The 12,539-nt window shown below is 48.7% G+C and overlaps 2 protein-coding genes across 3 annotated transcripts; one reads left to right on the forward strand and one right to left on the reverse strand.

The window, feature by feature from the left end:
* The first annotated feature begins 96 nt into the window (after positions 1–96).
* adat1 (adenosine deaminase tRNA specific 1) lies at positions 97–5,799 on the forward strand. Of its 2 annotated transcripts, none has more exons than XM_062961789.1 (8): positions 97–651; positions 1,033–1,087; positions 1,180–1,310; positions 2,330–2,777; positions 3,351–3,490; positions 3,618–3,717; positions 4,095–4,181; positions 5,146–5,265. In XM_062961789.1, the coding sequence occupies exons 1-8, from the start codon at positions 450–452 to the stop codon at positions 5,180–5,182; spliced, it is 1,200 nt and encodes a 399-aa protein (XP_062817859.1). In that variant the 5' UTR covers positions 97–449; the 3' UTR covers positions 5,183–5,265. The 2 variants fall into 2 exon arrangements, with proteins under 2 accessions (XP_062817859.1, XP_062817857.1); XM_062961787.1 differs by having other exon boundaries at positions 109–651; positions 5,219–5,799.
* Positions 5,800–7,069: 1,270 nt separating this feature from the next.
* On the reverse strand, positions 7,070–12,504 carry gabarapl2 (GABA type A receptor associated protein like 2). The gene is made up of 4 exons (XM_003227399.4): positions 12,339–12,504; positions 8,973–9,028; positions 8,673–8,845; positions 7,070–7,624 (listed from the first exon to the last, which is right to left on the reverse strand). Exons 1-4 carry the CDS (start codon positions 12,370–12,372, stop codon positions 7,534–7,536), a joined length of 354 nt encoding a protein of 117 aa, XP_003227447.3. The 5' UTR covers positions 12,373–12,504; the 3' UTR covers positions 7,070–7,533.
* Between the last annotated feature and the right edge of the window lie 35 nt (positions 12,505–12,539).

Here is a 12,539-nt window from a genome sequence, read left to right on the forward strand (position 1 = left end):
AAATACGTAACCTCAAGCCTGCCACTTTTGGACTCTTGCTTGCTGAGATGTTCCTGTGAGTTTCTCTGTAAATCTTAGAAAACTATTTCTTGATTTAAGGCATTGGCATGCTGGCTGATACCCAAACAGGATGAGCCAGAGATGTCATGGCTTTGGCTCCTACTTCCCGGCAGATGACAGGTGGTGCAGTGCCGGCTAAACAGTATAATTTCTCCAGTGGTGTGGGGCATAGACATGCTGTGATAATGTGCCATGTCTCATGAAGAACCACATCCATTGTTTTAATGTGGTGAGATGTGTTCCACATTGGGCATGCGTACTCAGTAGCAGAGTAGCTGAATAGGAGGAGAGATGAGTGGCTTGCTTGGCGCCTGCGCAGAAGGAAGGAGGAGCTCCGTCTACTGCGCCTGCGCAAGAGCGGCTCTGCTTTGTTGCCGGAAGTGGGCGCGATGCAGGGCCTAGCTGAGGCGGTGGCGGCGCGGTGCCTGGAGCACTATGAGGCGCGGCTGCCCAGGCGAGGGAAGCCCCAGGCCGGGCGCGAGTGGACGCTTCTGGCCGCCGTCCTGAAGGCCGAGGAGGAGGAGGAGCTGGAGGTGGTGGCGGCCGGCAGCGGGACCAAGTGCCTCGGCAGCCAGGAGATGCGTCGGGAGGGTGAGGCCTAGTCACTTTAGGCAGAACAGGCCTGGGCCTACTTGGGCCTTCCCTTGAGGTGTTTTGGACTTCAACTCCCACCATTCCTAACCGCCTCAGGCCCCTTCCTTTCCCCCCTCAGCCGCTTAAGCGGCTGAGGGGGGGAAAGGAAGGGGCCTGAGGCGGTTAGGAATGGTGGGAGTTGAAGTCCAAAACACCTCAAGGGAAGGCCCAAGTAGGCCCAGGCCTGGATTAGATATATAAATAAATTGGAGATCCCAAAGGCCATCCAGTCCAACCCCATTCTGCCATGCATGCGCAAACATTCGAACCCTCCCGACAGATGGTCATCAAGCCTCAGCTCCAAACTTCCTTCCTCCTCTGCTTCTCCATCCCACGCAGGCGACGTCCTCAACGACAGCCACGCGGAAGTGGTGGCCAAGCGCAGCTTCCAGAGGTGGGCTCCTTCCCTCTCCTTACCTTCCCAGACTCCGGGAATCGCCTCCTGCCCTTGGCTTGACCAGGGATGCCTCTCTTTCCTCCCATCAGGTACCTTTTGGACCAGCTTTGGAAGGCGGTAGTGTGCCAGGACAGCCACAGCATCTTCGTTCCAGAGGAAGAGGGCAAGTGGGCCTTGCGGTCCGGGATCCGCTTCATCTTCTTCTGCAGCCAGACGCCTTGTGAGTACTGTTTCATTTCATTTCATTTTTTGGTTAATGTTTAAATATTATAATCGGTGTATGTTATTGTTTATTGATGTACTGTACATTGTTTTGTTTTGTATCTGATATTTCTGTGAGCCACCCCGAGTCCCCTCCGGGGGAGATGGTGGCGGGATATAAATAAAATTATTATTATTATTATTATTATTATTATTATTATTATTATTATGACACAGCAAACAAGATAGATATGCTGGATTTCGTATCACAAAATCACAAGTCAAACACTTCCCAAGTGGCCATGTTCCAGAAGTATTCTCTCCTGATGTTTCGCCCACATCTATGGCAGGCATCCTCAAAGGTTGCCTGCCATAGATGTGGGCGAAACGTCAGGAGAGAATACTTCTGGAACATGGCCACACAGCCCGAAAGACATACAACAACCCTGTGATCCCAGCCATGAAAGCCTTCGACAATACACTTCCCAAGTGTCTAGGACTGTGTGATGTATTTTCGGATGATGCGAGCAGATCCCAGTAGAGTAGCCTTTTGCCTTATTATTATTATTATTGGGGCTTCAGGGGCCAAAGTGGGGGGCTGTGCTACCGTGAGCAAACTTCCCCACTCCTCCCTCTGTTCTCCTGGGCCTGCCTTGCGGGGGGGGGGGGGGGCAACAGCTGTGCTCTATTGGATGTTTGTGCTAAAAATGTTAAAGATCTTACACTGTTAGGCTGTTTTGGATTTCAACTCCCACAATTCTTAACAGCTGGCAGGATGGCCACCTTTCTAGAAGATGCTTGAAGACCCATGCAAATGTTAATGGAGAGGGGGTAATCATAAAACTGAAAAGAAGAAATAGAGGAAAGACAATACAGGCAAACCATTTAGTGCACAGGCATTGATTGTTGGTTGCTCAACATGCTCTTCCATTTCTTTCTTATCCTTGGAGGGTGGCCTGGGCTTCCTCCCGATCCCCATGACTGCAGGACCTTCCTTGGAAGAAATGCACCCCTCCCTCACCCTCTTCTTCCTTCCAGGTGGAGACGCCTCCATCATCCCTGTTCTGGAGGCAGCAGCGCCCCTGAAGCCCCCTGCTCAAAGCAATGGCGTTGAGGAGGAGGCTGGAGGAGAGTCAGGGACTGTTTCCCCTCCCAAGAGGCCCAGATTAGAGGACAGAAGTTCCGTCAGAGGGGTCCAGACGGTGGACGTGCACCGGACAGGGGCCAAGTGCGTCCCAAAGGGGCCCTCCGACCCTCTGCTCCCTGGTTGCGACTACCACATAACGGGGCTCCTGCGGACCAAGCCTGGGCGTGGGCCCCGCACGGCTTCCATGTCCTGCAGCGACAAGATGGCACGCTGGAATGTCCTGGGCCTGCAGGGGGCCCTCCTGATGCACTTCCTTCAGCGGCCTGTCTACCTGTCAGCCATGGTGCTGGCCCGTTGCCCCTACAGCCCAGAGGCCATGCGGAGGGCCATCGTCAACCGGTAGGTGAGCCCTTGGTTGTTGTCCAGGCCAGGTGTGTAGGAAATGGAAGTCTGTATGTAAGTTTGTGTGTGCATTTGCGTGAATCTCTGAAACACGTTGGAAGGTGTTTCCAATTGTCCTTGGCTTCCTATCTCGGCTCCAGAAGATGAATGGAATGTTATGGCATCTTAAGCAAGGAAACTGTGCTGGGCCGCCCAGAGTCAACTGCTTTTTGCAGCTTTTGCCCTTCTTTAGCTTTTCTCTCTCCGCACCTGCTTGATCCCAGACTTGTAAGCTCCAAATTAGACCTGGACATATTCCCTGAGCAAACTGCTCAATCTGGTGTCATAATTACTCCCGATCATTCTAATTGTGATGGGCTCATAGGGGTGCAATTGGATGAGATGGCCCAGCTCACTTTCCTTGGTGCCCTCAGGCCTCTTTGGGTGGCTTCGAGGCCCAGTCCTTTCTTTTCCAAGACAAGAATTGAGTAGATGTTTTTAGGGCACCCTGAGCTCCCATTGGGCTGCCATTGCAATGTCTTCCAGGTGAGCTTCCTGAGTTTCTGAATGGAAGTGTCTGTCTCTCCCCAGGTGCAAACCTGTTCGGTGTTTGCCAGACGGCTTTGCAGTCCAAGACCCTGAAGTGGAGCAGTCTCAGTTGTGCTTTGTCCACAGCCGTGAAGCAGTGCAAGCCAAAAGTCCTCTAGGGAAGGTGGTCCCATGTGGAGCAGGTCTGTGCCTTGGGCTTCAGGTGCTGGGCTTCCTCCTTTGAACGGAGAGAAAATGGGGGGCAGGAGGGCAGGCAGTATTTCCTTGGGCTCATGACACCCTCTCCCTCACTCCTCTGCCCTATCCCAGCCATCAGTTGGAGCGCCGTCTCTGAGCACCCGCTGGATGTCACAGCCCGTGGCTTCACTCAAGGGACTACCAAAAAAGGGATCGGAGCCCCCAAGTCCAGGTACACCATCTTGGGCCTGGATAGCGGCGAGAGGAGCCACTCCATTGCCCCAGGGTTAGAAGGAAGAAGCTCCAAAAGAAATGCACAGCAGGGATGATGATGGGTAGCTGGGGCGAGCTCTGTCAGGAGTTCTTCCTGAAGGGGATTGGCTCAGTGTTTGCAGGGCAGCCCACCTGGGAGTGCAGGCCTGCCATCAGGAAGGAGCCCTGTAGGGCCTGCCTCATGGCAGCCAAGGGACTTCCCAGGCTGTTATGAATCTAGCAATACTTTCTTCCTCCCCTTCAACTTCTCTTGTTACAGAAATTGGGTTTTGACCAAAACAAGGATCAGCCAGGGCTGTACCAGCCATTTCACCCCTTTCCCAATTTTGCTTTCAGGTCTCGCATCTGCAAGGTGGAGTTGTTCCACGAGTTCCTGAGGCTGGTCTCCAGTGTCCCAGAGGAGCGTCTTCCACAGTCTCTCCGGTGAGCACCCCTCTGGCTGCTCTCTTGGGGCGATTCCCAGTAGCTCTGTCTGTTCCTGGCAAAGGAGCTTTAAGCATGGGGTTGTGTCTTACGCTGCAACTAATGAGACCGAAAATTGAGGAGGCACAGTAGAACCGTGGGTGCTTTTATTTGATTCTGGGCTTGCCAGCTTGATTCCCTTTTTTCCTCTTTGGGGAGGATTTGGGTGGGCACCTTTTATGCTTGGCTGAAGCGGGTTGTACTAGATGGTGCTTGGGTCCCTCAGTTGTTTGTGCGAGCCTTGCTGAGGCAGCCGCCTGGGTGAGGTCCATCCAACAGGATCAGTCCCTGACTTCTCTGGTTTCCCTACAGTGGCCTCTCCTTCAGGCCTGGCATCCCCTTCTGCCTTGTTATTCCACTGAGGGCTTTCCAGGACAAAGGGCCAGATGGTCCCAGTAGATCTTTGGATGGTCTGAGCGTGACCTAAATATGGGAGGATTGTGCTTTCTGTCCCGAGGCAGAGTCAGCCACATGCCTCACCATCTCCTTTCCTGCTCTCTTTGGCTTCCCAATTTCCTGGGGATTTAGTGGGTCCTAAGCCGGTTTCCTGTCAGGTGGCTGGGCAAGTTGAGCTACCAGATGGGTCCCATTAGAGGTGTGTTGCTTCTCTCTTGATATTTCCTTGCCTTGCATTTGAACGCAGGGAGCGGTCAGGGTCAGTGACAGGGTGTCGTGTCCTCAGCCCACTTCTCGCAGAAGAGCTTGGAATCCTGGAGGCTGAGTGCCACGGCCTTCCATCCTCTCCATGTCTCCCTTCCCATTCACTGCCCTGCACTCCATTGACTCCCCCATAGTGCCCCCTCCCACCTGAGGCTTAAGGCCTTTCTTGAAACGGGGGAGGGGGGGGGACTGGCTGGAAGGAGCTGATGTCCTGGACTCTTCCAGAGCAGGGCTTGGGGCTACAAAACCTTCCTTCTTTGCACAGGGAGAAGGGGGCAAGCATTGTGGGAAAGTGCCCCTAAGACTGTGAGGTCAGCTCTCTTTGACATATTCCTCAGAGCCAAGGGGCTGCAGACCTACTGGGATTACAAGGAAGCTGCAGTCAGTTACCAAGAGGCCTGGAAGGAGCTGCGGGACAAGGCCTTTGGCACCTGGGTGAGGAACAGCCGAGATTACCTGCAGTTCACCTGAGAGCGGAGGCCGCCTGACCATCCAACTGAAGTGCATCCAGTTTTCTCAAGGCAAGATGGACAATTTTGAGGGCTGGAGGGGACTGTGACCCAGTGGGGAGAGGCTTTTATTGGAACAGTGTTGCATCTGCAAACATCTCTTTCGGCTCCTCACACCTGGAAGAGAGAGCTGGCCCAAACCTGGAAAGTGGAGAGAGCGGAACAGAGGTGCAGCTTTGGTTCTCCTGCATATGGGGTGGTGCCTCTGCCTCTCCTGCTGTGTTAAGTCCCAGTGTGGGGAAAGTACAGTCCTGCCACGCCCAGGACAGCAACCAGGTCAAAGTGGCCGCTAGTGGGCCCTCACTATGCGACGCCAGCCTCACTGGAAAAATTGATCCTAGTTGCCTCAGGTACAAGCGGAGTTGTATTTGTAATTCTGTTAACAGATTAAAGTTTCATTAGCAACATCATATTTGAAGACCTGATTTAGACTGGCAGGTTCCTAGGTCTGGTGACAATGCATTTTATCAATGGCGTTTAACCATAGGACGCATTGGAAGTGATCAAATGCTTTGTCATTTGGCTTGTCTGGTGTTTGATATAGCTGAAGCCCAGCTCAATATTATAAGTCTCTTTCAGCTGGCTCTGCTTACATTGGAGTGCTCCCTGTCCCAGAATATTCTCCAGGACTTAATCAAGGCCATAACCCCATTACTTGTCCAGACAGAGACCACTTAATGTGTCCATGGGTTCCATTTGCTAGAGTCACTTTTCCTCCCCTTAGGAGTTGTGGCATTTTGATTTCCCATTGCATTTAGATGCTACAGTAGAAGAAAGGATGGCCTCCAGGTGTTGGCCAGACCTCTACTCCCCTTAGACACAGCTGGGGCAGTGACCGTGGGAGCTGGAGCACAAACCACAGGCACACAGGCTTCCTCAGAGGGAGGGTTGGAGGAAGGGAAGGGCCAGCAGGGCACCTTGCTTGCTTGCTTCTGAGTGAGCACTCAGCCCTGCCCCAGGGCTTGGGGGAGAGCACTCCAGAGCGGCTGCCAGGTCATTTATGGGGGAAAATTCCCACTGAAGGTCAGGGCAATCTGTCTCCTTCTGCGCTTGGCTGCCTCTTGTTAATTATGAACTTCTATTGCTGATAAGGGCTGCCAAGGGGATGCCAGACACAGAACCAGCTGTGGCTGCCACCAACTTGTTCTGCGGCTCTGCAAGTAGTGAATGAGCCCTCTCTGGAGCCATCAGAAGCAGCAGGGAGCTGGCCAGGCAAGAAACGGCTTTGAGCCAAAAGGAAGATAATTGGTTCCAGAGGCTCTTGCTCCTCTATCCCACAAGTATCTTTGGAAGGAGTTAGTGAGCAAAACCATGCCAAGGGCCAAAGCCACCTTGCACCCAGCCCCACCTGTCACCCAGCAGCCAGTGTCCTGCACTGGGTTCTCCCTGTCTAGTTAGAAAGCATACAACCGCCCTGCCTCTCATTTCTGGTATAGTCTGGTCTGGCAGAAAGGAGGTCAGGGGACAATCAGGGGTTCTCCACAAAAACTTCAGGTTCCCTTTTTGGGCAGAGCTGTGAATGCAGACCATTGAAGGCCTCCCCAGCCTTGTTTGGGGAATTCCTGGAACATTGGGGGGGGGGGGGGAGTGCTCATGGATTGTGGGTGGCAAACTGGTCCAGGGTCTCTTTTGGGGAAGCTTGATCCCAGTGCAGTATTTGTAAGAAAGCAGAACTGCAAGTTTTGTGTGAGGATTTTTTTAATTACTTCCTCAAGCAAAATTCATCAAGAGGAACAAAGTAACCGAGATCAGCATCTCTAGGCCGAGAATCTCCCGTTGCTACAAAACTGTAATTATTAATAATTAGCCAAACGTTCATTTCAAAATCCCGCTCCCACCTTCATTTTCAACCCTTCACCTGTTTAAATAATGCCATCGAATACGTCCCAGAGGAAGTTAACTATGGAATTTACAGCTATGACTACAATGTGCAATGCGGAAATAAAACGGTTTTATAACTTATCAGGCTAATTAACATCAACAACAACAACAACAGCAAGAGAAACACCCCTACCCACATATTAGGTCAACGCAGGGAGGGATGCCGGAGGTGCCTTGGAGCCATGATTGCAGGCAAGGCGCTATTTACAAGGAAGGGATGCGGCGGTGGCGGAGGAAGGCAGGCAGGAAGGAAGAAGGTCCCCTCAGGCCCCGAAGGTGTTCTCTCCGCTGTAGGCCACGTACAGGAAGCCGTCCTCATCCTTCTCCTTCTCATACAGCTGCCCCATGGTCAGGCTGCAAGGGAAGGAAACAGGCAGCTGGGAAATGGAAAGGGGGCTCCAGGGCAAGGAGGGCCCCTCTGCCTCCTGCTCGTTCTGGCAGGAGGAGGAGGCCTGGCAGCCACCTCGAGTGCTGCATTCACTTAGGAGATGAGTGCCTTTGGACCTTTAAGATCTTTCAAGGTACGGTATTCTTGTCATCGTACACCAAGGCCCCTAGAGCAGGCATGGGCCAACTTCAGCCCTCCTCCAGGCGTTTTGGACTTCAGCCCGCACAATTCCTAACAGCTGGAGTTGAAATCCAAAACATGTGGAGGGAGGGCCAGAGTTGGTCCATGCCTGCCTTAGGGGCTTCTGGGACCTGGAAGGCCACAGGGTGAACAGGTCTGCCAGAAACAAATCCATAAATGGGTGCGTGGTTTCTGGGTTGTATGGCCGTGTTCTAGCAGCATTTTCTCCTGATGTTTCGCCTGCATCTATGGCCACCGAAATCCACAAGCACATGGACAATTTCAGTGTAACCATGGATGTAACCATGTAAATGAACAAAATGTGGCTACCAGTATTGAAAAACACTAGAACCAAGACAGTAACTAAGGAACACTATCCAGATACAGGTGGTGTTCAGACAGTACGCAATCAAGGGCCAGTGAACACAACCCACTCAGGATGATTCCAGGCAACGAACTGTTCAAAGGGAACAAAGCTACTTCCAAGCTTGTTAATTGCAACCTTTGCACTTGTATAAACACACAATTGTTCTTTCTCCAATCCTGGACATGCCACAGATATATGTATACTCCACTTGCTTTACCACCATCAGATCCTCTGAAGATGCCAACCACATGCAGGCAAAACAAAAAGGAGAAAATGCTAAAACACATTGGCCATATAGCCTGGAAACTACACAACACCCCGGTGATTGCAGCTGTGAAAACCTTTGACAATACATCGAATCCATGAAAGTTCAGAAGGATCCTGGAGGGTGGGGTCCCAGAGGAGGAGTCGTGCTCTACTCAAGGAAGACTAACAGCCAAGGCTCTGCCCCACAGTGCCCCACAAACCTGGATTGTGGGACAGTCTTGTCCACAAAGAGGAAGATGGCTTTCTCGGAGGGCAGCTGGATCCGCTTCCGGATGATCCACATGAACTGTGCCACCGTGATGTCCGAGGGCACCAGGTACTTCCGCTTGTCGATGTCTACGATCTGGGAACCCGAGACCTTCTCCACGATCACCTGCAGGGAGGAATGGAAGGAGCTCAGAGGGGAAAATGGGTCCGGACCCAAGAGAAGGCGGCTTTGCTCAGACCCAGGCCCTGGGGAGGGAAGAAAGAAGGGAGGGAAGGAAGGAGGGGAGACTCACCGGGACACGGTCGGGGTACTTGGCCCGGATCTTGGCCGACTCCACGCAGCGGTGCTCTGCGGGAGAGAGAGAGAGCGTCAGAGGAAGCAGAGGGGGCCGGCTTCGCATTATTCGCACAATAAATAATAATAATAAATTATAGAGTGTATACCTCTAATATCCCAGGCCCTTGGGAAGAGCCCGATATTGCGAGACTAATCCCAGACACTTGGAATGATGTGTTTCTTTACTTTGACTATGTTCTGATTTTAACTGATTTTTTTACTACTGTGTGTAATTCTGTTTTCATTTTTGTATATTTGAAGTTCTGTGCTAATGCTTTTATGTCAAGCCACTTGAGTCTCCTTTGGGGAGATAAAGCATGGTATAAATCAATATAATAAATCAATAAACTGGACCTAATGTGCATGTGTGCGGTGTTGTTATGTACATGTAAATAAAATTTTAAAAAATTGTGTAACTGATGTGGTTCTGGCTGGGGCTTTTAAATGGACATAGTGATAATAATTATTCTATTATCATTATTATTATCATTATAAAAGCAGATGGGTAAATTCTCTGGTGTAATATCAAGGTTGAATGTAACATCCACCAGCATGAAAATGAACATTTTGAGCATGCATATTTTTAACTCTCAAATTTGTCTCTTTCTTCTCTTTGCCCTCTTTAAATGGAAATGATGCAGGGACTCTTAACCCAGATCCATAACAGAATAGCAATGCTTTGGACTTTGCAACGCAACCACCTTGGCTCTCGACAATTTTAATGCTCATCATAATTAATACCTTCTAATGTAAATAGTTAATACGTTGAAATAAACATTTATTTATTTATTTGCAGTATTTATATTCCGCCCTTCTCACCCCAAAGGGGACTCAGGGCGGATCACATTATGTACATTTAAGGCAAACATTCAATGCCCATAAACACATCGAACAGAGACAGACAGACAGACAGATGCAGAGGCAATTTAACCTTCTCCTGAGGGGATGTTTGATTCTGGCCACAGGGGGGAGCAGCTGCTTCATCATCCACATGTATTTTATATTTGTAAATAAGGTTTTATCCCTAACAATTTTGCATAACCAGGTTTCTATAATGAATTTATTGGGTTTTAATCTGTTTTAACTTTTATTTTGTACTTTCTTACTGGCTATTTAACTGCATCTCTGCATATAAATCAACACGGGCACTGCGGTCAGCAGAGGAAGCCCTCCTCTCAGTCCCATCCCCATCTCAAACACTGTTTTTTTGGTATTGTTTTGTATTTATTTCCTGATTTTAGAGTTTTTTTAAAAAAAACCTGGTAGCCAGATTTTGTTCATTTTCATGGTTTCCTCCTTTCTATTGAAATTGTCCATATTCTTGTGGATTTCAATGGCTTCTCTCTCTCTCTCAAAAAAACCCCCCATCAAATCAGGACAGTAAATTAAGAACAAAACTCAGAAAACAGGAATTCCAGACAGGAAATAATCTGGGCCAGGTGACACCTCCCAACAAAGGGTTCTCCCAGGCAGGAAGCAGTCAGAATTTGAAGCTGCAAGGCTATTCAATGCTAATTAAGGGGATGAGAGACAGGGCCTTCTCAGTGGTGGCTCCTCGGCTGTGGAACTCCTTCCTTAGTGACATCCGGCAGGCTCCATCCCTTTTGAGTTTTAGAAAGAAAGTGAAGACCTGGCTATGCGAGCAAGTGTTCAAAGAATAAGTTTTGTTGGCTTCGACTCGGTCTGGAGTAAGGTTTATGTACAAGGTTTTGTGGGTGAATGGCTCAAGTATTTTGCATTATTTTAAATCTGAATTTACAGTAGAGTCTCACTTATCCAACATAAATGGGCCGGCAGAATGTTGGCTAAGCGAATATGTTGGATAATAAGGAGGGATTAAGGAAAAGCCTATTAAACATGAAATTAGGTTATGATTTTACAAATTAAGCACCCAAACATAATGTTATACAACAAATTTGACAGAAAAGGTAGTTCAATATGCAGTAATGCTATGTAGTAACTACAGTAGTGTCTCACTTATCCAACATTCTGGATTATCCAACGCATTTTGTAGTCAATGTTTTCAATACATTGTGATATTTTGGTGCTAAAGTCGTAAATACAGTAATTACTACATAGCATGACTGTGTATTGAACTACTTTTTCTGTCAAATGTGTTGTATAACATGATGTTTTGGTGCTTAATTTGTAAAATCATAACCTAATTTGATGTTCAATAGGCTTCTCCTTAATCTCATTATCCAACATATTCGCTTATCCAACGTTCTGCCGGCTTATGTTGGATAAGTGGGACTCTACTGTACTGTATTTACAAATTTAGCACCATAATATCACGATGTATTAAAAACATTGACTACAAAAATGCGTTGGATAATCCAGAATGTTGGATAAGTGAATGTTGGATAAGTGAGACTCTACTGTACTGTATTTACAAATTTAGCACCATAATATCATGATGTATTAAAAACATTGACTACAAAAATGCGTTGGATAATCCAGAATGTTGGATAAGTGAATGTTGGATAAGTGAGACTCTACTGTACTGTATTTACAAATTTAGCACCAAAATATCACGATGTATTAAAAACAAAAATGCGTTGGATAATCCAGAACGTTGGATAAGTGAGACTCTACTGTAATTGCTTTATGTTTTATTCTTTTGTATTGTTGTGTATTGGCATTGAATTCTGCCAGCTTTGTAAGCCACCTTGAGTCCCAAATGATGGAAATAAAGTAGAGTCTCACTTATCCAAGCCTCGCTTATCCCAGCTTCTGGATTATCCAAGCCATTTTTGTAGTCAATGTTTTCAATATATCGTGATATTTTGGTGCTAAATGTGTAAATAAAATAATTACAACATAACATTACTGCTTATTGAACTACTTTTTCTGTCAAATTTGTTGTAAAACATGCTGTTTTGGCGCTTAATTTGTAAAATCATAACCTAATTTAATGTTTAATCGGCTTTTTCTTAATCCCTCCTTATTATCCAAGATATTCGCTTATCCAAGCTTCTGCCGGCCCGTTTAGCTTGGATAAGTGAGACTCTACTGTAAATAAATAAAATAATTAGGGTGATCAATCACAACATTCGCACTTGCCTCAAACAAACAAGAGTTCAGTCTCCCAATCTGGACTTTCCACAGATATGTAAACCCCACTTGCCTAGTTTCCAACAGACCTCACAACCTCTGAGAATACCTGCTATAGATCAGGGCGAAATGTCAGGAGAGAATGCTTCTAGAGCCAGGAAAAATCACAGCAACCCAAATAAATAAAGAAGCCCTGAGGGAAAAGGAAGGCCCGCCCCCTTTCCCTTCCTGCCTGCTTGCCCGGCTCCCTCCCTGCCTCCGGCCTCACCGAGCGCGTGGTCCTCCTTGAACATCCACTTCATGGCGCGGAGGAGGGAGGGGCGGGGGTCGCGCGCTTTCGGTCGGGCCTCCAACGCCACAACGACGACGACGACGACAGAGGCTCCAGCTCTAGCTCCCCGTTTCCGGAATGAAGGGCGCGACTTCCGGTTCTCGGGATTACCAACAATCATCGCTGCTGGGCGAACTT

This window comes from Anolis carolinensis, unplaced genomic scaffold (assembly GCF_035594765.1).
Source record: "Anolis carolinensis isolate JA03-04 unplaced genomic scaffold, rAnoCar3.1.pri scaffold_9, whole genome shotgun sequence".
In the NCBI taxonomy this organism is placed as follows: Eukaryota; Metazoa; Chordata; class Lepidosauria; order Squamata; family Dactyloidae; genus Anolis; species Anolis carolinensis.

Coding starts and splice junctions, on each gene's coding strand:
- gabarapl2 (XM_003227399.4), bottom strand. CDS start 12,372: ATGAAGTGGATGTTCAAGGAGGACCACGCGCTCG. Junction 9,029..12,338: donor CAAGGAGGACCACGCGCTCG/GTGAGGCCGGAG, acceptor TCTCTCCCGCAG/AGCACCGCTGCGTGGAGTCG. Junction 8,846..8,972: donor AGTACCCCGACCGTGTCCCG/GTGAGTCTCCCC, acceptor TCCTCCCTGCAG/GTGATCGTGGAGAAGGTCTC.
- adat1 (XM_062961787.1), top strand. CDS start 450: ATGCAGGGCCTAGCTGAGGCGGTGGCGGCGCGGTGCCTGGAGCACTAT. Junction 652..1,032: donor CCAGGAGATGCGTCGGGAGG/GTGAGGCCTAGT, acceptor CATCCCACGCAG/GCGACGTCCTCAACGACAGC. Junction 4,182..5,218: donor CGTCTTCCACAGTCTCTCCG/GTGAGCACCCCT, acceptor CATATTCCTCAG/AGCCAAGGGGCTGCAGACCT.